This window comes from Accipiter gentilis, chromosome 17, assembly GCF_929443795.1.
Source record: "Accipiter gentilis chromosome 17, bAccGen1.1, whole genome shotgun sequence".
NCBI classification, from domain to species: domain Eukaryota; kingdom Metazoa; phylum Chordata; class Aves; order Accipitriformes; family Accipitridae; genus Astur; species Astur gentilis.
The window spans coordinates 30,379,265-30,405,072 of NC_064896.1; the positions used below are offsets into that span (position 1 = coordinate 30,379,265).

General features: G+C 61.6%; 3 protein-coding genes across 6 annotated transcripts in view; 1 reads left to right on the forward strand and 2 right to left on the reverse strand.

The window, feature by feature from the left end:
- Nucleotides 1–4,703: 4,703 nt before the first annotated feature.
- On the forward strand, nucleotides 4,704–10,201 carry SIGIRR (single Ig and TIR domain containing). 2 transcript variants are annotated; one of them, XM_049820148.1, is made up of 10 exons: nucleotides 4,704–4,794; nucleotides 6,824–6,960; nucleotides 7,258–7,444; nucleotides 7,526–7,656; nucleotides 7,873–8,013; nucleotides 8,146–8,289; nucleotides 8,367–8,469; nucleotides 8,549–8,699; nucleotides 9,250–9,430; nucleotides 9,589–10,201. In XM_049820148.1, the coding sequence occupies exons 2-10, from the start codon at nucleotides 6,936–6,938 to the stop codon at nucleotides 9,789–9,791; spliced, it is 1,266 nt and encodes a 421-aa protein (XP_049676105.1). In that variant the 5' UTR covers nucleotides 4,704–4,794; nucleotides 6,824–6,935; the 3' UTR covers nucleotides 9,792–10,201. The 2 variants fall into 2 exon arrangements, with proteins under 2 accessions (XP_049676105.1, XP_049676106.1); XM_049820149.1 differs by having other exon boundaries at nucleotides 9,250–9,424.
- A 571-nt stretch (nucleotides 10,202–10,772) lies between these two features.
- On the reverse strand, nucleotides 10,773–18,799 carry PKP3 (plakophilin 3). Its single transcript, XM_049820122.1, has 13 exons — nucleotides 18,562–18,799; nucleotides 17,448–17,524; nucleotides 16,518–17,245; nucleotides 15,989–16,112; nucleotides 15,634–15,838; nucleotides 15,217–15,391; nucleotides 14,823–14,940; nucleotides 14,355–14,522; nucleotides 13,800–13,985; nucleotides 13,361–13,514; nucleotides 12,714–12,906; nucleotides 12,181–12,268; nucleotides 10,773–11,809 (listed from the first exon to the last, which is right to left on the reverse strand). The coding sequence occupies exons 1-13, from the start codon at nucleotides 18,785–18,787 to the stop codon at nucleotides 11,774–11,776; spliced, it is 2,478 nt and encodes an 825-aa protein (XP_049676079.1). The 5' UTR covers nucleotides 18,788–18,799; the 3' UTR covers nucleotides 10,773–11,773.
- A 5,543-nt stretch (nucleotides 18,800–24,342) lies between these two features.
- B4GALNT4 (beta-1,4-N-acetyl-galactosaminyltransferase 4) overlaps nucleotides 24,343–25,808 on the reverse strand; it is a 35,137-nt gene continuing 33,671 nt past the window's right edge. For all 3 annotated transcript variants that reach the window (XM_049820839.1, XM_049820837.1, XM_049820836.1), the window contains 2 exons: nucleotides 25,530–25,656; nucleotides 24,343–25,317 (listed from right to left, as the gene is read on the reverse strand). In XM_049820839.1, coding sequence (XP_049676796.1) covers nucleotides 25,203–25,317; nucleotides 25,530–25,656 — 242 coding nt within the window. In that variant the 3' untranslated portion in view covers nucleotides 24,343–25,202. The remainder of the gene's footprint in view (nucleotides 25,318–25,529; nucleotides 25,657–25,808) is intronic.

The window sequence follows — 25,808 nt, forward strand, 5'->3', positions numbered from 1 at the left end:
TTTCAAATATATGTGCATTTCCAGCCTCTTAGCTTTGCTCTTTGCTGGGTCTACCTTTAGCGAGTCATTTACTGACTCCAGGCAGAGTTATTTGTGCGCAAGGAACAAAGTCTTTGTTCATTGCTGCCCAGGAATGATAACGTGCCCTCAAACATGTGACTCTTCGCTCAGCTTCCAGTGCACAAACAGCCCTTTGATGCCCTGTGAGATTCCCCACACATTACATCAGGCTTACGCAGCCTCGCGGAGCTGGGTTTGCAAATGTACAGAGAAGAAGCTTTCCTCTTAATTTCTTCTAATTTCAGTTAATGAGGAAGGCAGTAGCATGGGACAGGCGACTGCAGCTTGGTTTCCAGCTTTCTTATGGTCCATGTAAACTCCAGGGCAAATCCACTGACTTTCAAAGCTTTAGAGTATTTTTTCTTTATAAGACCTGGAAACTTTTAACCAGTTTGTAAGTTTAACCTCGAGCTCCACCCTTTCATCCCCTCCTCTATAAAATGGCAATAGGTGCCTCCCTGTGTTGGAGGTGAATTGTGGGGATAAACTGAATGAAACATGGGAGTTAAAAGGGTGCCACAGCGTGAACATGTGTGTGTGCACGTGTAACAGCTGTGACAGCCTCCCTGCGAACTCAGAAAGATGCATATAAGCAAACATGAGCACCAGAGGTCAGGAACAACTATTTCATTAGGGCTGATTTGTCTTGTTCTATAATTAAAAGTCAGACTGGCCCAAGCCCCTGCTGTGGCTAAAGCTGTACTGCTGTACAGAAGTCTGTGCAGTGATGCTTCTTCTCATAATGAAACCAGTTCTCACTGTGTAAAGCGCTGTGAGCGCTGCATGTGTCACAAGAGGCCACACCGCTTTCAGCTCGCTTGAAGGGTCAGAGTAGCCATGCACCCGCAGAGTCCTCGGCCCCGATTTAAGAGCAAAAAGCCAGCATTCACTGTGCCTCCTTGGAGAGGAGCAGCAATTGTGATTAAATGTCTGTTGCTAGGTGGCACCTCACCCTGTAGCAATATTCTCGTTTCTGGGACTTAGAAGCGAAGGTTTCGTATTGTATCAATGGCCTTGAAACACAGTCACCTAGCATCTCTAAGTAGCTTAAATTTAATTAGCTTCAAGCTGTTAAATGCATTGAGAATTGGCTATTAGCGAGCTTGCACTACACAGGTATTTTCATCCACCTGCTAGTTTGCAGGGAGCCATTCGTGCCTCAGCAGTGCCCACTCACCTCAGGCTGGGGTGCAGCAGCAGGCAGGATGGGGTCACAAGCCCCGATGTGGCACAGGGTCTGAAGACAACAGCCTCAGCTCAAGAGCATTCTGTCGGGGGAATTCAGATGCAGGGCTGGGGGAAGCCACCTCCTTCCCCAGAGACATGCTGACCCCAGCCACTGCCCTCCTGGCAGGACACAGCTCTGTGGAAGCACAGGGCAGGCTCACGGCTGTTCTGCTGCAGAACCTGCAACGCTGTCACAGTCCCCCAAGGGTCCCACCACAGGCACCTCCAGGAGGTGGTGGGTCCGCAGGGGCTGAGGCCAGCCACAGGCAGGAGGTGACTCTCCTGGAGTTGACGTGCCTAAGTCAGTACTGCAGAGCAAGGCACCAGGGTTAAGTCAGCCTCAAAACTTCACTCCTGAGAGTATGGAAAGCCACTATCTCGCAGGGAACTGAAACAAGCTGTGCTCTCAGCCCTCCAGCTTGTTTTGCCCTTTCACCACTGCAACCAAAACCACCTCCACTCTTTCTCGCTTTTAACTTACCTACCCACAGGAATAATGCTGGTGGATAAGAGGTTTTATCATTTCCCAGTTTGCTACCAAGACTCCTCACGCTGTTACCATCCCCTGGACCCGGGCTTGTTCCTTGGGATCCTTTATCATCCCACAAAGCCAACTGGTTTACACTGGCTTTCGCAGCCCATACATCAAAGTGACTGTGGTATTGTGGATGACAGAGCAGTCCTCCCCAAAAGAGCTGCTTAAATAGCTGCTGCCCTGAACACGCACACAGCTGCCTCGCTGAAGGGCACAGGACCGAGGCCATTCCCAGAGCACCAGCCCTCCAACAGGGCTCCCGCTATCCCATTTTCTCCCCCCACAACAGGTCAACAGCACCAATATTTGACATAATAACCAACACGGATTCGGCGTCGGGGGGTGTTTCTCCTTGTCAACAGGCCCACAGACCTACCTGTGACTTATACCTCTGTGTGTACAGAAAAGAAAACCAACATAGATATGTTGCAAATATTCTGGTAAAGAAATAAGAAGTAAAATTGTGAAGCATAATGTATAGGATTGTTAAGTTTGAAACGTAGCCATAGAAACTTTAGGAGCTGTGTTATGTGTGACTATTGGAACCTTAATATTGTTAAAGTTTGAAATAGCTAACCATAGAAACTTCGCCAGGAAGTTACTGTTTTTTCTGTTTTGTTTCAAGAAACTAAGGAAACCATTATGGACGCCAGTTCGATGCTTCAAAACCCCCTTACCCTTCCCATCTCGATTAGAGTATTGAAGATTCCTATCAGTAGAGCTAAGTGTAACTGACCAATGATTGTTTTTAAATAAGAATATTGATAAGGTTATATAATCAAAGGACCAATCGTTATAAAGGTTAAATTTAAGAACGAGCATAGTATGCATTTTTATGTAAAGAGCTTATGTAACAATGACCTGGCAGAAAAAGCCTGTAAAAACTGATGGATTTTGATACTAAGTGGGACACGCCTTTGGAGGAACAATCCCCGGTGTCCCCAGCGCCGCAATAAACGAAATGCCTGCTTCTTAACTTCACATTGGTGTTAAGGATTCCGGATTTCGGTAACAGAAACACTTCACCCAGGGACAACGGACCCTACCGGCAGCTGTACACGCTTTGCCAGCGCTTGCCTCCCTCGCCCCTAAGCTGTCCCTCACGGGGTGAGGGAGGCCCCGGCGACGCTCCGACCCCCGGACCGGCGTTATTTAGCCCCCGGCGACCCCCGTTTCCACGTCCGGGGAGAAGCCCGGCAGTTGCCTGGCGCGGGCGGCCCAACGGTCCCGGCCCCGACACCGGCTCCAGCCCCGGGAACGGCGGCTGGCTGAGGGGAGCGCCGCCATCTTGGCGCCGCGCGGGGCATGCTGGGAGCCGTAGTGCCACGGCCACAAGGGCGGGGCGAGCCCGGCGGCGGCGGGACTACAGTACCCGGCGTGCACCGCGCGGCGGGCAGTTGCCATGGAAACGGCGGGAGGGAGCGCAGCGCTGCAAGAGGGGTTTGCTAAAAACAGTACAAATAAAAGAATAACTAGTGGCGAAAACACGCCGGGCAGGGCAGCGAGGAAAAAGGGGAAGGCCGGGCGTTCAGGGTGGGGAGCGCCACGGCTGCCGTCTTGCCCGGTTCCGGCGGCACGTTGTAGTGTTTGACACGCCCCGCGCTGCCGCCCACCCTACAGCACCGCTCCTCTGGAGGGGTTTTATTCTTTTTTGTTTGCAAAGGGGAGGTTGGAACCTTCCCCCCCCCCCCCCCCCCCAAGTCGGGGATTGGGGAAAGCTGAAGGAGCCCTTCCCGGCCGGCTCTTGGCCCACCCCAGCCTCAGCCCAGAGGTGTGAAAGCCGCCGCTGACGAGGCCAGCGAAGGCACCAGGGCCCCAACACCATCCCCGAGCCTCTCATCCTGCTTGACCTGGGGCCTTGCAGGAAGGAAATACCCTCTTTTTTTCCATTCTTTGGCCCCAAAGCCCGTGCAGGCCAATGTTTTTGCCGCTCAGCCCCTGCGGCTCGGGTCAGTGTTTCTCTTGCGCTGGCCAAGGCTGTTGCAGTGCCAGGTGGTGCCACCGCTATGAATGCAGCCCATGCCTGCGGTGTGCTAGGGCTGTAATCGCCTCCTTGGTAATTATTACAAGTGATCACCTGCTGTTTGCAAGCGGCCATGGCTGGGCCCGGTTCCCTGTGGCCAGTGCCGGCTGGAGGAGCCACCCCGCGGTAGCGGTTTCAACTTGCAAAGAGGCTTTTAAAATCACGGAGGAGAAGGAAACAGACAGGGGACCCCGAGACACCCCTGGGCACAGCTGACGGTTGGCCAGCCTCCCCTCACCTCCCTCCAACTCACCTTACGAAGCCTGAGAGTATCAAGTTTGCTGGTGCTCAGCAAACCATGGCATCAAAATGCAGGCTCAGCCCTGGGCTCTCCCCACAGCGCTGTGTCGAGCAGACACCTCCAACCCCCCAGGCACGCTCCAGTGCAAGCCCCCAGCTGCTGCTGTGGCACGATAAGCTGGTATTACTGGTGGTGGTGGATGCTGGGTGCGGGTTTTTTCTTGCCCTAACACCTCCATGAGCTTTTCCAGCCATGGAGAGCTGGGGGGATTCCTCCTCGGCCCTGGGAACCTTGTGCAACCTGTGTACGCCCAGCTCCCCAGGGCTGCTGGGCCAGCAGGCTGGGTGGGTTGCCTTCCCCCTCCTTTTTTCTCTTTCTTTTTTTTTTTCTTTTCCCCTCCCCAAAAGCCAGAGTTATTTATTCTCCCCCCCCCCCGCCCAGGTTCAGGTGGAGGTGGAGCAGCAGGAGGGAGGGACGGCCAACCCCTCCTGCAGGCCTGGCACCCAGCGATTGGGGCGGCGGGAGAACCCAGCAAAGGGCAGGGGCCGAACCAGGGAGGGGGAAAAATAAATAAATTTAAAAAAAAAAAAAAAAAAAAGAGAGAAAAAAAACAAGCACTGATCTGGCAGGTCCAGTCTGTTCGAGCAGTGCACAAGGGAGGCAACTGGCAGGAAGCCTGCGGCCAGGGCACCGGGGGAAGCTCCAAAGGTAAATGCAGCTCGCCTCCGCTTCCCTTTCCGCGTCGATGCTGTCTCGGCCAGGGTCAGCAGGCTTTCACCCTCTCCCTGCAAGCCCTGCTGCTCTCCTCTGGCTCTCTGGCCCCACTTGCTCCCTCGGCTCCCTTGCTGCTGTGCCTCTCTGCCTGTCTCACTTTCCCTGTGGCCGTGCTCTGGGGGATGCCACAGCCCAACCATTGCCTACCACCGCACGGCATCCGCACGATCCTCTGCTGCACTTGGAGTGCTACAAAACCGGGGTGTCCCCAACCCCAAGACCTAGGAAATGGGAGCGTGCTGCTGCCCGTTAACCTGTGCTCCTCCCTCCCTCGCAGTCAGCAGCCCTGACACCCGGCTGCCCTTTGGGCATCCATCGCCATTTCATGCCCCAGAGCAAAGGGGACCCAGCTGGCTGTGTGTCTCCATTGGCCTGGGGAGGTATTTAGGGCCTCCCTGAGCTCTCTGATCAGTCTGCATCTTATCGGGGTTTCCTTATTTCCGACCATCAGAGCGAAACCATTTATGAGTGACCCATCCAGGCAGGACTGAGCAGAGCCAGAGCATCCCTGTCAGGCAGAGAAAGCCCCATGCCACCCTGGTGTAGTGTCTCCCATCCCCTTCCCCACGTGAAAACCAGGTGGGCTGCCTCATCTCCATCCCTTGCTCTTCCATTCCCAGCCACAGAGAAATCCAGTTAATACTTTAGGTGTAAATCGCTTTCCTGCTGCTCAAGCTGAACATGTTATAAGTGTCCCTTGCATACCTTGACCCACAGTTTCGCCCCATGCCTGGCACCAGGGCTGCTGTGCTGAAGGGGAGCAACGTGCCTCCATCCCTCTTCACAGCAGAGCAGCGCTGCAGACCTCCCCGCTTTCCGTTTCACACCAGCAGCAGAGAGATGCGGTTTCTCCAGGGATGAACCCAACCTCAGCAGCCCTCCTGTTACCCAAAACCAGTTTGCAATCGAGAGCGATGAAGCTTTGGGGCAAAGAGGCAGCTGAGAGAGATTTCTATCCCTCCTGGCCCCAGCAGTTATGCTGGATGTGTTTACAGTCGTGCTGCCTTGCAGAAACACTGGCAACCTGACGTCCTTATTTCCACATCAGCCCCAGCAGACACACCGCCCGCACCAGGGGCTCTGCGGGTGTTTGGGGTTGGAGGAGCCCGACCTCACCACTGGGCTCTGTGGTGCCCCTTTGCACCGCTGCAATTTATTGGCGGGGCACAGTGTGTCCTCCCTGGTCCCCCTCTTCCCGCGGGGCTATTGCAGCGGCACTGCTGCCGGTTGTGCGATGCCGGCCGGGGACCGGTCCCCCTTGTCCCCCTGCACCATCCTTGCACTCCCCACTTGCCTGCACGCATGGCACGTTGTGCGGCTAACGCCTCTCCCCAGGCACGGCCGCAGGGTAGCAATGCGCCGAGCCTCCTGACGCGAGGGGAGTGCTGCACCCACTTGGCTTAGCTCAACGCTACAAGAGTTCATGAGATAGGAAGCCTGTGTTGCTATAAATAAACCACCCTGCTGTTTAATTAGCAATTCCAATGGGCACGTCAGGCTGGAAGCAGCACTGCAGCCAAGACGAGGAGTTGGTAGCATGAAGGGGTCCCGCTGAGGCCCCCCAAATGCAGCCATGGGGCAGCTCACTGTAGTTTCACAGGGAGGTGTTGCACGCCCTGCAGTTGAGCTATGACCGCAGCTCGTTTCCCCTCGCTGGCCTCTGGTTTGAGCCAAAGCCACATTTTTAACATCCTGCAGCCCCCGGTTGGTCATTAATCACCTCCCACCCTTAAATTCACGGTCAGGAAAGCCAGGCTCCGAGTTGACGCTGCGCAGGGAGGGCAGGTTACACAATGGCCACCAAACTGTGGCGGGGACATGGGTTTGGCTTTACCCCAGAGTGGCACCCACCGCCCCCCAACCCGAATTGCTGCAGGGAGCAATGGGGACTGCTGGGCCCCTCCCTGTGCCAGACCGGCCCGGAGCAGCCAGCACTCAGGGAGCCATTTCTCATCTATTCCAGGCTCAGCCCGCCCTGCGGCAGTGGCAAGTGGACTTTGTCCCCCGGAAGACGCCGCGCCGTGGGGGCCCTTCTGTCGCAGGTGGCCCGCTGGTGATGCCGGCAGCTCCCCTGCATGGCACCTGAGCATACCATGGCAGGTAGGCTGCAAAATGAAAACTTTCACCTGTTTTCAGCTGGGAAGGACCCCTCACTGGTGGGCATAGCAGGGTCCGGCTCGCTGCTCCGACTTTGCCTCGTAGGGCAGGCGAGGGTCTGTCCCAGCCCCGAAAACCGGCTCAGCCTGTTGAAAAACAGCTGCAAGCGCCGCTTGCTGCCAGACCCCCGTGGCAGAGCTTGTTTTTCCAGGGAAGCCGGGATGGCTACAACAGCTGCCCGCCCAGCCGGGAGCTGGATCGGCTTTCCCATCTGAAACCCCCTTCCTACTGTGCCCCCAGACCTTTGCAGTGTGCCCCCCGAAATCCTCATCCCAGCCACCAACGAGACACTGGAACTGGTGCTGGGGAGCCAGATAGCACTGAACTGCACCGTGCGCTGGGCGGCCACCGAGGGCTGTGAGCCTGTCCCTGCCTGGATGAAAGACGGGCAGTGGCTGGGCAGCGAGAGCAGCCAGGACACCACCTGGTAAGGAGCCCACTCTGGGAGATGTCCATCCGTCTGTCTGTCTGTCGGGGTGGGTCACCATATGGCCCAATCTCACCCCAGGTTTGCCCAAAATGCCTCGGAGCGGCTCCTCGCCAGCGTCCTGAAGCTCAACCTCACACACGATGCCGACTTCGGGGTGTTTGCCTGCTGGGTCAGCAATGCCACGGCCACCTTTACCCTGCGGCGAGCGGGTAGGGATATGCTGGGGACAGAGGAGGGGCACCTCCAAGGAGGGCTTGCTTGCCTAGGGCAGGAACAGGGGTCCCATGGGGCTCATCAAGGCGGGTGTTAGGAGCATTGCTGCCTCTTCCAGGGCAGTGCAACAGGGTGCAAATCTACACCAAACCCAGAAAACCTGGTCCAGGGATCACCAGTCACACTCACCGTGCCCTTCCCTGTCCTTACAGAGGTGGCAGGGCATGTGCCTGCAGTGCTGGCAGCCCTCCTGGTCCTGGCGCTCCTGGTGCTTCTGGCCGGGCTCTATGTCCGATGCCGCTTGAGCATGCTCCTCTGGTATCGGAATCGCTACGGCAAGCTGGAGATCAATGGTGAGGCACCGGGGAAGGGCACAGATGCGGTGCCCCCCGCCTTGGGAAAAGCCTTCCCCGGGCCAGGGGCTTGCCCATGTGCAGAGCCCTCCCTGGCATTACACCCCTCCCTTTCTCCATGGCTGTCCCCAGACGGGAAGCTGTACGATGCCTACGTCTCCCACGCCACCACCCCAGATGACCGAAAGTTCGTCCACTTCATCGTGAAGCCGCAGCTGGAGAACCGCTACGGCTACAAGCTCTTCCTGGATGAGCAAACCATCCTGCCCAACTCAGGTAGGCACCAGACATGTGCGGGGTTGGGCAGGGGGGTAACACCAGCACCTGGGGGCTTGAAATCCCTTCGCCTGCAGAGCCATCAGCCGACCTGATCATGAACGTGAGTCGGTGCCGGCGTCTCATTGTGGTCCTCTCCGTCGCGTACCTGGAGCAAGACTGGTGCAACAGCAGCTTCAGGTAGGAGCAGCTCCTGCCTGCTCCTGGGGGAGAGGAGCTGGTGGGTCCTTTGCTCTCCTGCCATGTGCCTGTCTCGCAGGGAAGGGCTTTGGAGGCTGCTGGAGCTTTCCAAGAAACCCATCTTCATCGTCTTTGAGAGCCAGTACCGGGAGATCACCCACCCTGCTATCAGCATACTGAAGCAGCACCGGAGCGCGGTGACCTTGCTGGTGTGGCGAGCCGGCTCCATGGTGAGAGCCAAGCAGGACCCCACCCTGCCAGCAACCCCCCTTTCTATCCCCAGTGACCCGTTTTATGTCAGCCTCCCCGTGACGCTCCGGGGCTGCTCCCTGTGCTTCAGTGCTCCTAAAAAGCAGGTTGAGGCCCTCATCTTTTAGAGGCAATTTAAAAAAAAAAACCAAAAGAGCCCTAGATCTGGGTGCTTGCTCCCCAGACTTGCGCGATCAGGAGCCTTGTGCCATTCTGGGGTCTCCCCCAGCCGGAGCACCAGCACGAAGCCTCAGCTCTCAGAGTGAAGCTTTGGCCTGTGGCTGCTGCTCCGGCCATTTCAGGGCCAGGCTGGGAGCTGCAGCCCTCAGGAGCATTTCAGCAGGTCAGGCCGGTTTCTCCACCGATGCATGGGCACACTGCCACACCAGGAACACAGCCCTCGCCTTGGCTGAGCTCCCAGCGCTAGGAAGAGCGAGCTGAGCCCCACAAAGCCTTCCCCAGCCCTGTGCAGGGCTGGGCTTGGCTTTGTGGTGGTCCCAGCACAGCTCGTCTCCTTCCTGCCCCACGCAGACCCCATCATCGGACTTCTGGAAAGAGCTGTGCCTGGCCCTGCCCCGCAAGGTGTCCTTCCAGGGGGCCATGGGGGACCCACAGACCCAGCTGCAGGAGGACAAGGACCCCATGCTGATCCTGCACAGCAGCTACCTGGACAGCGGTGGAGACCTCCACCCAGATGGGGACCTCGGTACAGGTCCTTGTCCCCTCCTTCTTCTCCTGGGGGGGGGGGGGGGGGGGGGGGGACATGTGCACTGGAGGTCACCTTTGGGCTTTGCTTCACCCTCCTGTGGCAGGCAAGCTGGGTTTAGCCCCTTCCCCACCACCTAAAACCCATCTCCCCGCTCCTTCCAGGCCTTCGAGGGTGTGTTTTCAGAAGCCTCCCGCCTCCCCGCATCGGTGGCCCCGGCGCTCCCATGGCTTCAGCTGCTGGCGTGATGGAGGATGCACAGCTGAGGGCCGGCCAGAGACCTGAGCTCGACATCTCGGACCTGGGATCACGCAACTATGGCGCCCGCACAGACTTCTACTGCCTGGTGACAGAGGATGACATCTGAGCAAGGCCGCGGGCCAGCAAAGGCGGCATCCCCCTTCCCCGTGGGGCTGCACAGTCCTAGATCACGGCCAGAGGAGCCTGGGCTTTATGATGGGACCAAAGCCAAGGTCCCGGTGGGAAAGACAGGAGCTGTCTCCTTCTGGCAGCATGCTCCATGGTGGAAAACCATCACCAGGGGACACCCTTGCCTGTAGTGCCTGGGCACCCTTGGAAGGCCCCCCTTCCCTCGCCATGGGCGGCAGGGACATTTTTCCTGCACGATGGACAAGCGTTGTTCACCCATCACAAGATGGGTGATGCTCTCTGAGAAGCAATGTGCCCCAGTCCCAGTGACCCAGAGGCTGGGAAATGCCTGACAGGAGCAGCTGCAGCACACGTGGAAACCCCTGTGGCAATAAAATCCTGCTGCTCCGAGTGGGTCTTGTCCATCTGCGGGAACGTGGGTGCCACCAGCAGGTCTCTCCCAACCACGGGCAGCAGGGCAGCCAGCATTGTGCTGTCTCCCGTTCCTGTGCCGCATCCCATCCCCGTGCCAGCATCCCCACCATGCTGAGTCGGAGCAACACCCGGACGTGGCGAGCAGGCTGGCACTGCAGGGTGAGCCCACCCGCACGCCAGTGTCCCGCGGGGCGCTCTCCTCCCTTCACGCATGCTGGCTGAGCACGGAGGCAGGCGGGCATCGTTCAAGGCCTTTATTTCAGGGATACGCAGCGCTCGGGGAGTTTGTACACAGAGAGCTGGGGAGACAAACGCACCATAACACCCCACCCTGGACCACGCCAGGTGCCAGCTCACCGAGGGGACCACACCAGCCCTGGATGCGTCCCCTCCTGGCAGCGCCGCCGGGTCTCCCCGACCCTCCCACCCCTGTACTTACTCTACCTTGTTTCCTAAACAGGGTGTGCCATGCCCCCCCCCAAGCGCAGGGTCTCCCCACCCAGCCCCAAACCCACCAGCAGACCAAAGCCACCCCACAGCCCACCCGCGTGCCCCGGTCCGGCCACCGCCTCGGCAGGGAGAGCTTTGGACCCACTGCCCCACCTGCGCCAGCCGCGCCGGGCACCGAGGGCATCTCCCCACCCCGCGGGGAGACGCCTTCCAGCAAACACAAGCCGGCTGGCCCTGCCCGGATCCTGCTTACACAGCACCGGCCAGGCCCAGCCCTGGGCAGAGCAGCCAGCAAAGAGCGGCAGCAGTGGCTCTGCCTGCACAGGGACGGTCCCTGCGGGGTGTACGGATGGGGACGGCGTGGCAGAGAGGTGCCCTGGCTTCTCGAAGCGAGGGCTTGGGCAGCCTCAGTCAACCCCCTCACACCCAGCAAAGGAGGGGACTCAGCACCGTGTCACCGACACCGTTTCCCAGCTCCTTACGGCCGCAGTGCCAGCCCATAAAAATTTGGGAAGCCACCTCAGACCTCCCACAAACCCTCTGAGCTATGTGAAGCCCCCTCCCCACCCAACCAGGGCAGAGTGTGTGTAACCCATGGCGCACCCCACACCAGCACCCTCCCAGCCCCCGGTGCGCTGCGATTTGGGGTGCTGGGACGGGGTGCCCCCAGAAGCCCCCCTCCCCACCAGTATTGCTTTGCAGGAGCGTCCCCAAAGCCCTGCAGCTCTTGCCCCTCCACCGAGCCACGAGACAAGCTGAGCTTTGCAGCTGGCTCCCCAGGAGCGGAGAGGGTCCCCAGGGGCTGAGGACCCTTGGGTGCCCTGGGGCAGTCCCCCACTAACTGGGGTCCCAGCAGGGCCCGGCCACAGAGCCAAAAGCAGTTGCTGGGTTTAAGGCTGCAGCAGGAGGGAGGACAAGTGTCCCCCCACCCAGGGAAGGGGGACCCGGTGGAGGGGGAGGTGTGAGGGACGCAGCGGGGGCTACACTACGGAGCGGGTATCCAGCAGTGAGCAGCATCCCCAGGCCAAGGCCAACAGCAAGGAGCATCCCGGCGGGGAGAGTCAGGGCTGGGTAGTCTGGCTCCCGGGGTTGTCCTCACAGGCCAAGGAAGTCCTCCTTCCGGAACCCCTTCTGCAAGGAGACAGGCCACCCGTCACCTTTCCTGCCCGAGGACATCCCTTTCTGTGCCTCGCTGGGCAAGGGGAATGTGAACACAAACCCGCTCTGCTCCGGCACCGACGTGGCCACGCTGTCCCCACATGGGGCACGTGGCTGTCCCCACCCCACTGGTGCAGGTGGCACCACAGGGATGATGCTCTGGGAACATTTCCACCCCTTCAGGAGGGGGAGGCGTGGAGTTGGGACCTGTTGTATGCCTGGAAGTATTTGGGTGGTGTGGCTTTCTGGGGTGAAGCCCCGGGCCTTAACTCCCTTGGGATCCACCGTTGGGATCCATCCCAGGATCCCACTGGCTGAAGAAGGTGCTGGAGGGTGGTACGTACCATTTTGAAGTCCCGGTGGAGCTTGGTGTATTGCCACATGTTGCCAAGGAGGCTGGCTGCTGCTCTGGAGGACTTCTCGTTGTCCGAGCTGGGACAGGGAGAGGATGCAATGAGCTTTGGTTACTGCTGGGCACGGGATGGTGCCCACCAGCCCGAGGATACCAGCCCAGAAAGGCCCGGAGGGGATGAGGACTTAGCACTGGTGGGAAGAGGCAGAAGACTAAAGGCTGGAGCCCACCACAATGGGCAGGGTGGCAAGCAGTTCTGGCAGGAGAGGTGAGAAGCACCCAGACGGGAAGAAGGTGGCTGCAGCAGTGGGCAATCCCATAGCAGGGTGTCCTGAGGAGGAGGCAAAGGGCTGGAAGGTGGCCATGAGGCCACTCTGAGCTGGTCTGGGGACTCCCAACGCCTATCCTTGGGAAGGGAGACTGGTTGTGGCCCTCTTCCACCCCGCTGGACCAGGGGAGTAAGGGGAGAGCAGGACTGGACCTGAGGTCTGAGCTGGGACAGCAGAGCAGACAGGGAGCTCCTACCTGTCCCTCCTCTTCTTGATGTAGAAGAGCTTCCTGAGGCCATCAAAGTAGACGATGTCACGGGCAGCCATGGGGCTTTCCACCACCAAGTTGTTGAGGACCGCGATGATGTTCACGATGACGTCGGCGGGTGGCGCCTTGTCCCCGATGCTCCCCGGCAGCTTCTCAATCAAGTGGCTGACCACCTTGGTTGCTGGTGGGCAAGGGCATCATGTCAGGGCTGGTGGCCAGAGCCAGGGGACACGCGGCAGCCTAAGGATGAACCTTGCAGCCTCCCACGGGCAATGAGGGGACAGAGAGTCCAGCCAAGGACCCACAGGGCTGCACCAGGGATGTCTTCAAGCCCTTTGCTCTCTGGAGCCTCTGCTGAGACTCCTTAGCACCTGAGAGAGGACTTGGGGGATGAGGACAAAGCCAAGTGAGATGGTGGGGGTGCGGGCAGAGCACAACGTGGAGGGGGGTGTTCGGTTACTGGGGACGGACCAGCCACCACGCGCTCAGCTGTGAGCAGGGGTGCAGCAGGCAGCAATGTGCTGAGACATGGCTAGAGGTAACTGGAGGCTAGACCAAGGAGGAAAAAGGGTGGAGGGCATCCATCGGGCTCCTGCCCACAGCCCCAGCCCTGCCCATCCCTCCCTGGCACTCACACATCTCGTCCTTGTTGCGGGCATGGCGGGACAGGTTGCGGATGAGCCCCGTCAGAGAGCGTAGCTGGTGGTGGTCGGCAGTGCGGACACGGTCCAGCACGGGGTTCAGGATGCGCTCCTGCTCCAGGGCCAGCCGGCTCAGCACGCCTGCCCACTGCCAAGACAAACATCCGCTTGGAGACTCCCACCTGGAAGCCGCCGGCTGCCTTCTCCTCCCACCCCATCTTCCTCCTCTTGTTCAACTGGGCCAGGTCAGGGTGACCCATGCCCAGGTGGGGTGAGTAGCGTGATGGCCATGTCCCCCACCCAGGAAAGGCTGGTACCAACCTGCAGGGAGGTGCATCCCCTCCCTGGGCATGGCTGGTGACTAGCCAGGTGGTGGGGACAACCAGGCAAGACGGGGCGAGCCCCAGGGGATGTTCCCCTCCCGTGCCCTCACCCTGCGGTCCCCAGCAGTGATGTTCTGCAGGGCGCCCGAGGCCGCCTCCGTTGTGTGCTTGTTGAGCTCACAGCGCTGCAGCAGCCGGTTGTAGATGCCCACGATCTGTGGGTTCCAAAGCCACTCCATGCCCTTAGGATCCTTGGAGACCTCCGTGAAGGTGACGATGTCTGCATTCAGGTAGTGCTGCAGGGATGGGGGTGGCACTGTTAGACTCACAGGGGACGTCCCCTCTGCGGCATCCCTCGCTGCTGGTGTCCCCTTTTTCCCGCGTGCCTGGCCTCAACCATTGAGCAGCTCCAGGCTGGCAGGGACCCGGCAGGTCACCCCAGCTGCGTCATGCCCCACGGCATAGCAAAGTGGGGTTTTGGCACCCTGATTCACCCCACACACCTGATTCACACTTCGCTGAGCTCACCTGTATGTCCCACCCATCAGCTGAGGCCAGCATCCACCTCCGCCCCAGCGTCACGTCCACTGCCAGCTGCTTCCCAGTGCCAGTCCCGCCCCAGGTGACGCGGCCATCACGGTGCCCACCACCTCCCAGCCACTGACCTCTCGTGCTTTCTTGCTCTGGGGGCTGAAGCAGCCCACCAGCTCCCCTGTCACCATGCTGCTGTTATTCCTCCTGTGGCCTTCCAGGCGCTGGAGGGAGGACGGCGGCATTTCGTCGTACAGGCGGTAGGAGAGGTTGCGTAGGACACAGACGGCGTTCTCCACACTCTGGGCCGGGGGCAGATGGAACATGAGGGTGTCAGTCCTTGTGCTGTCTGCCAGGGCATCTCCAGCTGGCATGTCCCCTAGGGTGCAATCCCATGGGGCTCCCTGGCCAGAGTCACCCTGATGACACCAGCAGTGCCTCAACTGTGCCCATTAAGCCCAGATGGAGCCAGGCTGGTTTTCCCACCATTGCATCAAGACACGCCTTTGTACCACGATGGCCAGGCGGCCGCCAGGAGGAAGGGAGCAGCACCCTGTCTGAGGGCACCCAAACCCTCCCAGCACCCAGTTCCCGGGGCTCACCTTGTCCTCTGACTTGCCCACTTCCAGGGAGCTGTTCACGTAGTGGATCATGGAGTCCACCAGCCCGTGGCACTCACGCATCTTCTGTCGGGTCTGCTGGCTGGCAGAGCTGAGATTCCTGTACGGGGAACGTGGGTCCATCATGGCGAGAAGGGGCTTCCCCACAGCCACTCCCCCTCCTGCCACTGGGCACCACCGCGGGAAGGGCAGCTAATACCTCTCCCATGGGGTTGACCAGGGCTTTGCCGTGATGCACAAGTGCTGCAAGGGATGGGGACCCCAGAAATGAGCCCTAGAGACCTTGCTCCCTACATATACAGCACAGATAGTGTCTCTTCTTCCACCCAAAATTTTACCCACAGTGGGAAGACTGGAGCCGTCCCAGAGCAGGTACCTGAGGAAGCCTGTAGAGTTGTAGAAGATCTCCGCCTCTGAGGGGTTCTGCTGGATGACACCCGAGCCCCCCAGCCCAGAGAGGGGGACCAGGACCAGGTCTGTGAGCTGCTCCAGCGTGTCCCGGGCCAGGCGATCCTTCAGGTTGTCACTGGAGGAAAGATTCCACAGGATCCCTGCGCAGAGGGGGATCTTCAGTCCCAGGAATGGCTGGAGAGCACGTCCACCCTGACTCACCTCCCCAGGGGGCTTACGCCGACCACCCTCAGCTAGGAGCAGCCATGGCACAGACTAGGTAACAACGACGCAAAGAAATCATCCCCGTGAAGCACTGCCCCAGCTTTACTCATGGGGTGGGTGCACCACACGCCACCCCCAGGGGAGGAGGACCCTTGCCTACCCCGCCGTCATCTCCAACCTGTAACGTTCTTGCGGAGCTCGTCGTCGGGCTCCCGCAGCGTCCGCATGAGCTCATAGATGCCATTCTCCTCCACCAGCGCCAGCTTGTTCTCAGCGTTGTCGTAGATGAGGTTGCGCATGGCGCCTGTGGCATGGCGCTGCACCTCCTGGTTGGGGCTGTTGAACAGCTTCACCAGCTTGGGCATGGCCTGGAGGCTGCGGGCCTGGGAGGGGAGAGCCCAGCCAGGTTGAAACACCCAGCCGCTCTCCCGTTCAGCTGGGGCTCCCTCCATCTCCTCCACCCTCCCCGGGGTGCCCCACCATAGCGGAGGGGCTGGGGACAGCCCCTTCTCCTTCAGCTCCTCAGCACTCACCTGCTTCTTGGCATTGCTGTCGCTGTAGCATTTGTGCTGGAGGTAGGCAGCGCCCAGAACCTGCAGGTTGGGGTCGCTGGCTATCAGGTATTTCACTGCGGAGGGCAGGTCGATGTCGTCAAACCTGGAAGCCACAGGCAAGTGAGGAAGATCCCAGGCAAAGCATCCCACAGTAGTCCTCTACCTCTGCACCCCACCACATCCTGCATCTCAGAGGATACCCATCAATCCATCTCCCTCCCCATCACCCTCTTGGGACCCAGCCAATTAAGCATCTTCCTACTCTCCCACCTCAGGATGCATCCATGAGACGAGCTAAGGCCACATATGGGACATGCTTGGGGGTCAGTCCATGCCACGGTCCATCACTACAGGGCCAAACTGTGCCCACCATCTCACCCCTCCTCCTGCATCCCTTGCAGCAAGGTAACGCCAGGCAAGAGATGGAGAATTTTACCCTCAGTTGGCCAAGTGACTAAGGTGGGGACAAGGACTAAGCCATTGCCAGCCCAGCCCCATTAGCACTCACCCCCCCGACTGGTGGCTGAGCAGCGTGCTGTGCCCGTTGTACATCTCCATGGCACGCTGGTCCTGGAGGTGGTGGCTGGACTCAGCCAGGCTGCGCACGGAGGGGGCGCGGGAGCTGTGCTCCACCATCCCCATGTACGAGCTCCCGCCGCCCGCCTGCGAGGCCGCCTGGATGCTGCCGAAGGAGCCGGTGCTAAGCCGTGACCGGTTGTTGCTCTGGAAGCGCTGGAGCGTGCGCATGGCAGGCGCCCGGATAGTGCGGCTCTGGGTCACCTCACCGCCCTCCAGCCAGTCGGAGGCAGCCTTGGCGGTGGAGCCGGTGCTCATCTGCCTCTCAAAGGTGTAGGAGCGAGTGAAGCCGCCGTTGCCTTGGCTTTTGTAGAGGGAACGGTGACCCACAGGGTCCAGCTGCTCCGAGATGATGCTATAACGGTCATCTGCGATGGCGGTGGGCTGCAGCGGCCCGTCGGCCAGCCGCAGGGAGTGCAGCGAGAGGGTGTCGAAGTTCTGCCAGGGCCGGTAGTTGCGCTCGTGGAAGGAGCTGGGCCGTGGTGAGATGTTGGCAGCCTGCGACATGGTGTAGCCGGTGCCGTAGCCCCGGCCCTTCGCCAGGCCCCCATTGCTGATGGTCGCCATCCGCTTGTGTGGGGTGAGGTCCACCGCTGAGCGTGAGGACCAGCTGCTGCCCTTCAGCGTGCCAAAATCCTTCTTGGCCAGCGGCTGATAGAGCTGCAGGGGGAAAGCAGGGGGTTAAGGGATGCCCACAAGCTTCCTCCTCCATCCCCACAGCGGGGAGAGGATAGGATGGAGCCAAGAGCCTCCCCAGGCACAACCAAAGCTACAGCCAGCAGCTAGGTCTCCACTGGCATCCCCAGCTGCCTCGGTGATGGGCACTAGCGTGGGGAGGGAGACAAAACCTCCTTGTACATACCGAGGCTTTGGGGTCCAAGCCATTGCTCTGGGAGCGGGAGCTGAAGGAGGAGCGCAGGGTTGTGCCATACTGACCACCTGCGAGACAGAGACAGAGGGATCGATGTGAGCACTGGGGGGCCTAAGGGGAGGTCTTGGGTACCAAAGATTCCCCCCCAACTCATCCCAGGGGGAGCTGCTTCGGGAGCTGCGGCAGTGCCGGCAGCGCGGAGGGGAATGAGGGAGTGGGGGACACTGCCTTCGCCTGCCTGCTGGCAACGGAGACCAGGAGAGATGGCGGCAGCACTGAGCGGCAGCTTCCCCGCCTTTCATCGTGCCCCGACGGCGAGGGGACTAATTGCCACCTTGGTGGGGGGATGCGGTGGCTGAAGCCCGGTCCTCTCTGCCATAGCCAGATTGGCAGACCAGGCATCCCCCCAAAAATCCAGTCCTGGCTCCGCCACCCTGGGGACAGGAGCCCAGCAGGGACCCAGCCGCCCCACTGCACCCCATGCCGTCCTCCCGCCTTGCCACCGCCCCAGAGCCGCCGGCAGGGACCGGGAAGACGCTGCCAGCCCCGGCGGTGATGGGAGCGTGACTCACGCCCGTGCCGGGGGCAGCCCTCGGGGTGCCAGGGGGGGTCTCTCCCCACTGCCGAGGTACCCCGGCACTTTGGATTGGGGGGGGCTCGGTGAAACCCTGTGCCGGTGCCAGGCGAAGCGGCAGGGCGGAGGCCACAAGCGCAGACGTTAAATGGAGGAGCTTGGAGCCCAGCCAGCGGCGCTGCTCAAAGACTTGGGGGGGGGGAGACAAGGAGGGATCAGCCAGGGCAATAAAAACCTCACCCCCCCACCCTGCCAACCCAAAGCGTGTTGCGGACGCCCCCGGCGCCAATCCCCCCCGTGGCGGGCAGGTGGGGAAACTGAGGCACGACCCCCGAGCGGGGTGAAACAAGCCCATGCTAGGGCCATGCCGCCCATTCCCTGGTGCTGGGGGTGCTCAGCCTGGGTGGGGGACACCCCTCCCAGCCCCAAGCTAGGGTGCAAGCTGAAACCCGGTGCCGGCCAAGGGTCTCCCGCTGCCCGTTTTGACACGTGCGCCCGGGAAGTAGGGGGGGGGAGGGGGTGTTCTCCCACCTCTGCCGCCGTCGGCGTGGTCAGGGCCCTCGGCGCGGGCGGCCGCTTGCCCCCTCAGCATCATCCGGATGCGGACTTGCTCCTGGACACGGGCGCTGCGCAGCCGCTGGGCCTCGGCCGCCTCCCGGCTCCTGCCGTCCAGCTGCCGGTCCGAGGGCAAAGCCAGCGAGCAGACGCCGGCCTCGGGCTGCAGGGCCGACAGCAAGAAGGTGTTAGTCTCCTGCATGGCGGCGGTGTGGAGGCCGAGGCCGCCTGGCGCAGGTGAGCACGGCGGCTTCCCCGCAGCCGTAGGGAGGCACCGGGCCCGCCCCGCCGCCGCCACGCCTCGGCCGCCGCTGAGCGGGAAGGAGGGGACCACGGCGGGGCCCCCGCCATCGCCGTCACCGCCGCAGGTGGAGGTGCCCGGGACTGACCTCGCAGGGACGAGGGCGCGAGGGAGGCGGACACCCACGGCGGGGCAGGGGGGGGGGGTCCCGGGTGGTCGTACCTGCGGCCCCAGCCATGAGAGACAGACACCCACCCCAGGCAGCCTCCCTGTGGACCCCCCAGACCCCTGGGCAGCCCCACCAGCGAGCCCCAGACCCTCACATTTTCCCTCTGGCGAGACCCGGACCCCCATTTGCCTCCCAGGAGAGCCCCAGACCCCCAAATGGTCTCCCAGGAGAGCCCCGGACCCCCATTTGCCTCCCCGCTGACGCCCAGAGACCCGCATGGCCCTGCTGTTCAGCCCCAGACCCCTGCATTGTCCCTCCAGGCAAACCCAAGACCCCCAGGCAACGTCCCTGGAAAGCCCCGGGGAAGCTCCTCAGCCAGCCCCGGACCCCCCCATGGCCCCACCAGCGAGCCCCAGGCAGCCTCCCCAGAATGCCCCAGACCCCCGAGCCACCAGAACCCTGGACGCCCAGGCAGCCGACTCCAGCCCCCCAGGCTGCCCACCACCATATGGGGCCAGCAAACCCCTCCGGCGTGGTGGTGGTGGGGGGGGGGCTGGCCTGCCAAAGGGCCAGAGCAGGGGCTAATTGGCAGTAATTACTGGCCAGGCCCTCCCTGCTTTGCTTTTCAAATCAGCCGGGGAACAACAGTAATAATAAAATAAAAAAAAAAAGGGGAGGCTCAGCGCCGGCAGGCCTGACGGTAATGAACGCGGGGTGACTCAGCCGCTGCCACCGCACAGGTACTAATTAGGCTTGCCCCACCCGCCAAGCCGCCCTGGCCGACCCCGGCATGGCCGGGGTGGGGACGCCACATACCCCCCCCCCCCCCAGCCCGGTGTGCTCAGGCACGGCTCCCAAAATCCCCACAGTGTTGTTTCACACCGCTCTCCCTCAGCCCCTGACTCACTAACTGAGCTGCTCACTCCTGAACAGAGTTGTGCCTGTCCTCAGCCACACCCGGGTGGTGAGGCTCTGCCCCAGCTCATGGGCATAGGGTGTTTGCCCATCGGCTCTGGCACAGTGCATCCGCTGGAGAAGCCGGCACTGGCTTTGGCCGTTTGAAGGTGAGCGTGGCAACGCGGCCTCGGCTCCACAGCGAGCCACGGCTCAGCACTTGGCGTCACTGCTCCGAACCCGCCTGGCAGAAGCATTACGGGCTTTGCCAGCTGGTGCTTACGACACCCAGCAATGACAACGCCGGGACGTTGATGACAACACCGGGACGTTGATGACAACACCGGGACGGCTTCTGTGCTTTGTTAGGAGGGTGAAAAGGGCGGCTGTCCCGGAGGAATGCGCCGCCGTCAGCAGGAGCAGCGGCTGATGCCGGGGCAGGGTTGCAAGAGCTGCGGGCAAGTGTTTTGGGGTGATGGCCCCTACTTTGATGGCCTCCCCAAACCCCAGTGGGCTGTAAACCCCGGTGCCACCCGATGGAGACCGATGGGGATGGTGGACCCACCTCCCCAGCTCTGGCGGGGGTGTCCAGGGACTCTATGGGTTTACTGGGAATCCCCCCTTTTGCTGAGGGGTCAAACCTGACCCTTTTGGGGTACAGCATCCAGGGATAACCCCAAGGCCCCCCCTCTTCTCCCAACTCAGCACCACCCACACGGGGAGCGTCGGCGGGTGCACCGAGTTTGGCAGAGCTCAGCGGGGCGCTCCCAACCCTCCGAGCCTGGATGAATCACGGGTTCCCCCCCGGGAGCAGGCGGGGAGGGTGGTTCGTTCCCCATGCAAGCCGATGCTTGCCCGCCATCCCCGTGCCAGACTCTGAGGGTCTTGAGGACGGCCCCAGGAGCCCCTCCGTCCCCAGGGGATGGAGGGGCTCCCGGGGATGGCCCCGAGCCCACTGGCAGCCCCACTCACCCAGGCTCTGCCTCCGTTCCAAGCTCCCACCCCCCTGGTGTGACACTGCCCTGCAGCTTAAAGATGGAAACTGGGGGGTCATGGGGGGAGTTTGGGGGGGGGGGCGGGTTGCAGCAGGTTTGAAGCTGAAACCAGCAGCGCTCGCCTCGTAAAGTGGCTTGTTAATAGGGGAAGTGTTGGACGGGAGCAGGGATGCGCTGGGATGCTTAAAAAGCAGCAAAGCAGCAGAAAAAAAACCCCTCAGATTTGGAGCAAAAGTAGGGGATTCCCGAGGGGATCCAGCCACATTCAGGGTGATACAGGGTTAAATAACTTGGTCTGGGAGTCCCTAAAGCGATGAATGATTCCCCAGCCTAGAGGCACCCATATCCCTTCCTCTGTGGAGTGACAGAGCCACATCCCCAGGGAGACCCCAGCTCCCGGGCGCGCGTTGTCCTCTCCCACCCCCTGAGCACCAAGTGCCTGTTCCCCAAAACCGGGTCCCCGGGGAAGCCTGTGGCTGCTGGTGCCATCGGCGTTTCAAGCAGGGAGTGGCCGACACAGCACCACGGAGCCTGGCCACGACGCACGTGTGCCAAGAGCCATGCTGGGGAAACCGAGGCACGAAGAGATGAGGAAAAAAAGCCTCTTGGCCAAAGTTGGCCAAGAGCAGGCAGCTGCTGGATCCAGCATCTGCGCTGTCCCTTTCCACTGGGTGCATGGGGACTGGTGGCAGGGTGGGTACCACCAGTGTTCCCAGGGGACCTGCATCGGGGACAGCCACGCCGATGGGTGCGGGACCGGCCGGCACGTACCTTGTTGGGTGGCCCTGGAGGGCCGTTGCCCTGCAGCATCCTCCCGGGCAGGCGGGTGCACCCCTGGGTGCCACACGGGTGCCGGGCGCCCCGGCACGGGGTGGGCGATGCCGTCTGCGGCAGGCGTGGGGCTGCGGCACGGGCCCGCCCCGGGAGCTTACCCAACCAGTCTCTTCGCCGTTGTTTTGCATGTGCGCTCGAAACCCGCTCCCCTCGCAGCCAAGTTTGCGCTTTTGGGGCTTGTGGAGGCTCCACAAAAAGCCTCGGCACAGCCAAGATGCCAGCAGGGTGGCCGGGGGTCTCAGCTGCCCCATCCCAGGCAGCAGAGCCACATCTCAGCTGCCTTCGTGGTGCTCCAGAAAAATCACCGTCAGTCCCCACCACCATGGCCATGGTCCAACATGACCTTTCCACTGTACCCCCTTGAACCTCCCCAGCACAGGGCACCCATGGGTGCAGTGAGGAGGGCTTTGGGATTGCTGAAAGGAGAAGATGGAGGGGAGGCAGAGCTAGGGGGGCACAGGTCTTTGGGGTGCAGGGGGCTCCCCCAGGCCCCAGGGGTTCACAGGGAGCATGTTTGTGTGCGTGGGATGGAGCAGGAGCCCTTTGAAGCCAGATAAGCCAAGAGGGAGCGCTTGAAACGGGCCAAACCAGTTCGGGGGCCATCGCTTCCACCGGCACTGCAGCCCAGGCTCCACACCGCACCCGGCGCTCACTGGGGGCTGCTGAAAGGTGACCCCTGGGCAAAGCCCAGCGTAGGGCAGGAGGCTGCCCAGGCACCTCCACCCGGCCGCTGCTGCCACACTCTGCCAGTTCTCGGTCCGGAGGCGTTGGGTGGGCTCCCGTGCTCCCCCTCGCCCTTCACCGCCACCTCGCTCGGCCCCACGGCCCAGGCAGCCCTACAGTGAGGCCGCCCCAGGCTGGGGTTCGTCTCCGCCACCCCAAACAAGCCCCAACGCCTTTGCAGCATCCCCTCGGGGGAGGGCGAGCCGCCTGGCCAACGCCTCGCCCCAGCACCGGGGCTGCTCCTCTAAAAGCGGGGACCTGCCTGCACCCCACCATCACTTGGGGCTCCAACGCCTGGCCCGGGAGAGGCTTCCTGTGGTCCCCATGACCACAGCTCAGCCGCTGCCAAAGAAGCAAAACCCAAGAAGCAAAACCCTCTGGCGTTTTGCTGCTGGCCCTACCCCAAGCAGTCATCATCGGCTGGCTCCAAATTGTCCCGCCCAGCAGGGCTGGACCAGTGTCCCCAGTGGGGACAGCGCTGGTGGCACCAGTCCCTTCCAGCATCAGTGGCAGCTCTGGCTTTGGCTGAGCCCGGTGCCTACTCTGATGCCGGTGGTTTTGTGAGGGCTCTCAGCTGGGAAGCTGCTGGAAAAATTGTGCCTAAGGAAAGGCAGCTTTAGGGATCCCGCTGCTGGCCCCGGCGACCGCTGGGCTGCCCGCCCTGCCCGGGACTTCTCAGCCCACAGGCCAACTCCCGGTGCAGCGGGCAGAGCCCTCGCCCACAACAAAGTGCTTCCAAAGTGCTGGAAAAAACAGGCAGCAGGGTGAGGAGAGGAGCCCGCCAGTGCCAGCATGGAGAGAAAATCCCACTGCCTGCCGAGACTGTCCCCCTCCCGGCAAATCCTGGGGCCACAAGTACCAAATTAGGGATAAAAAGCCCTCGGCACCCCAGATTGTGGCTGGTTTCTGATGGCAAGCAGGTTGCTGAGCCCACCACCTCCATCCTCACCCCAAAACTCAGCGGATGCTCAGACAGAGCCCAGGGGATGTGGATGGGGAATAAACACTTGGGGGGGGGGGGGGGAACTTGGGGGCTATCTCCCCTCTCCCGGGGCTGCTCACAGTTGTTGAAAGCTCATGGTGGAGGGCAGCAAGGACGCAGTGGTGGCAGCCCAGGGGAGCTGCAGGGACGGGGTGACCCGGCTGAGGAGCAGAAGGAGCTCACGGCAGCCAGGCCCGAGGCAAAGCGGGTTTGCCGGAGCCCACGAGGTGCTGCGTGCAGCCGGGCACGTCCACGTGCAAGTGGAAAAGGTGAGCAAAGAGCTCGGGCAGGGGCTGACACGGCCACTCAGCAAACAAGCGTGCAAGGGCGTGCAGGAGCGAGCAGAGCAGCTCGTGGCTCTCCCCTCAGCTCACCAGCCCCAGGGGCATCGGAGCGAGCCCCCCGTGCAGCGTGTGGGGTGCAGGCAGCTCCCCAGGAGGAGCCCAGGTGTGGGGCGGAGGCTCAGCAACCTCCCTGCAAGCCCGGGCGTGCATCCGGGCATCAAAAACACGGCTGCTGCCTCCTCCTCCTCCTCACTGCACGAAACAGCAAAGGGGCCCCTTGCGATGCTGCTGCTGCCCGCTCCCACCGAAGAGAGCAGAACCTTGCCCCGTACCCGTCCTCCTCCTCAGTCCCAGCGGGAATTTCTGACCTTGCCTCCCGGTGCCAGCCAGGCTCAGCCCAGTGCTTCCACCAGTGTGCTCCCTGCAAGCTCCTCTCTCCTCCAGGACATGCTGGCGGGTCGGGGCTTCCTGAGCCCCCCTGGGTGTTACAGACGGCAGGGGTGATTTCAAGTGGGCAAAAGCATCTCCTAGCCTGCACGGTGAGGGACAGAGGCCAGCCTGGCTTTTCGTGCGCTACGCCCAGCCGAGGGCCACATCCCTGCCAAGGCACAAGGGTGACGGAGGGGAAGGAAATCCCAGCCAAGACATTGATTTTATTTTTTAAGAATAAAAAAAACCCCAAAACAGACAAAACTTCCTGAAAACAGCTTCCTACCTCATAATTTCACAGAAATTAGCTTGGAAACGTCATTTGCTCTCCCCCTGCTCCCATACCTGCTCTGGGCTCTGCCCTTTCCCATCCCAACCCAGCCCCCCCAGGCACAGGCAATGCCAGCCCATCGTGCCAAGGGGCTCTGCCCCCCACCCCATACGGCCGCAGCGGCATGTCCCCACGCGGCAGGGCAGAGCCGAACCCTTTTTCGCCTCCACGGTGGCTCCACAGGTCCCGGGGAGGGGAGCAGGAGGGTTTGGGCAGCCCCAGCAGGCTCATACCCCCAGCTCACTCCTGTGGGTATCGGCAGCCCCCCCAAAAAGCTCAGCTCTCCAGCCTGGCACAGGGACAAGGTGTTGGGCATTTGGGGGCGGGGGGAGGCAACCCAGCAAAGGGGCTGTAGAGCGAGCGCCGGCTGCAAGCTTGGGTACCACTTTTCCGCCTCTGGCATCACTGGCCCAGCACAGTCCCCGGAGACCCACCGGCTCTGGGGATCAGCCAGGAGAATTTATCCCTCCCGACAGCAGGATGCCCATTGTCCCGGCACTAATGAGTTAATAAATTCGTTTCTGACTAAGAAATTAGACCCTTAAGAAAAAAATCACCGCCCGCTTTCACCCTCCCCGCTCCCCCCTTCCCAAAATAACTGCGGTTCATTTACGGGTGCCCTCCGTGCCGGCACCGAGGTGCGTCGGCAGAGGTCGGGGACAACCGGGCACCGGTGGTGGCCTGCCTCCGGCGGGTGCAGGGGGGGGTCAGTGGCTTCAGGCCGGGCTCGGGGCGCTAGTCCTTGGGTGGCTTCTTGCTGCGGGCGTTCCACATGCCGCGCTTGGAGTGGTAGTAATGGTAAAAGTTCCTGAGACGCAAGCGCTCCACCTCCAGCCCGCTCTGAAGGACCCTGCAGCCAGACGGAGGGACAGCCGCTCAGGGGAGGGAGGGGACGGACGCGGCCCTCCCAAAGGGAGGTTTTGCCCCTTCTCTGCCACATCGCCCCGGCCTTTAGCCAGCCGGATGGAGAAGAGAGCGGGTTTCCCAGGCGATGTGCCCAAATCCGCATGGCCAGCCCTGCCCCGGTGGGGGGTTAGGGGCTGCCAGGACCCCCAGCCTCACCTGTCCAGGAGCTCCCAGTCCTCCCCGCCCCAGCGGTCTCTGAACTCCTCCGTGTTCATCCCTCCCACGCGGTCGAAGTCCGACTTGTAGATGCCAAAGAGGCCAAAGCCGTTCACCTCCCAGTAGCCTGGAGGAGGGGGCCAGCAATGAGGCGAGGGGTGCGGGGGGACCCCAAATCCCCAGGCCATCACGTCCGTACTCTCCCTGCTACCTGGGAACCCCAGGAACACCCTGTCCCAACCTCTCTTCCCACCACAGCTCTGTCCCCATCACTGCCAC

Excerpts from the sequence above, each read along its gene's own strand:
- SIGIRR (XM_049820148.1), top strand. The coding sequence starts at position 6,936 with ATGGCACCTGAGCATACCATGGCAG. Across the intron at positions 8,700-9,249 it reads TGTGGCGAGCCGGCTCCATG|ACCCCATCATCGGACTTCTG; the intron begins GTGAGAGCCAAG and ends TGCCCCACGCAG. Across the intron at positions 9,431-9,588 it reads AGATGGGGACCTCGGTACAG|GCCTTCGAGGGTGTGTTTTC; the intron begins GTCCTTGTCCCC and ends CGCTCCTTCCAG.
- PKP3 (XM_049820122.1), bottom strand. The coding sequence starts at position 18,787 with ATGCAGGAGACTAACACCTTCTTGCTGTCGGCCCTGCAGCCCGAGGCC. Across the intron at positions 15,392-15,633 it reads GCTCCGCAAGAACGTTACAG|GGATCCTGTGGAATCTTTCC; the intron begins GTTGGAGATGAC and ends CCCTCTGCGCAG. Across the intron at positions 13,515-13,799 it reads TCACTGCTGGGGACCGCAGG|TGGGCAGGCGTGCTGAGCCG; the intron begins GTGAGGGCACGG and ends TTGTCTTGGCAG.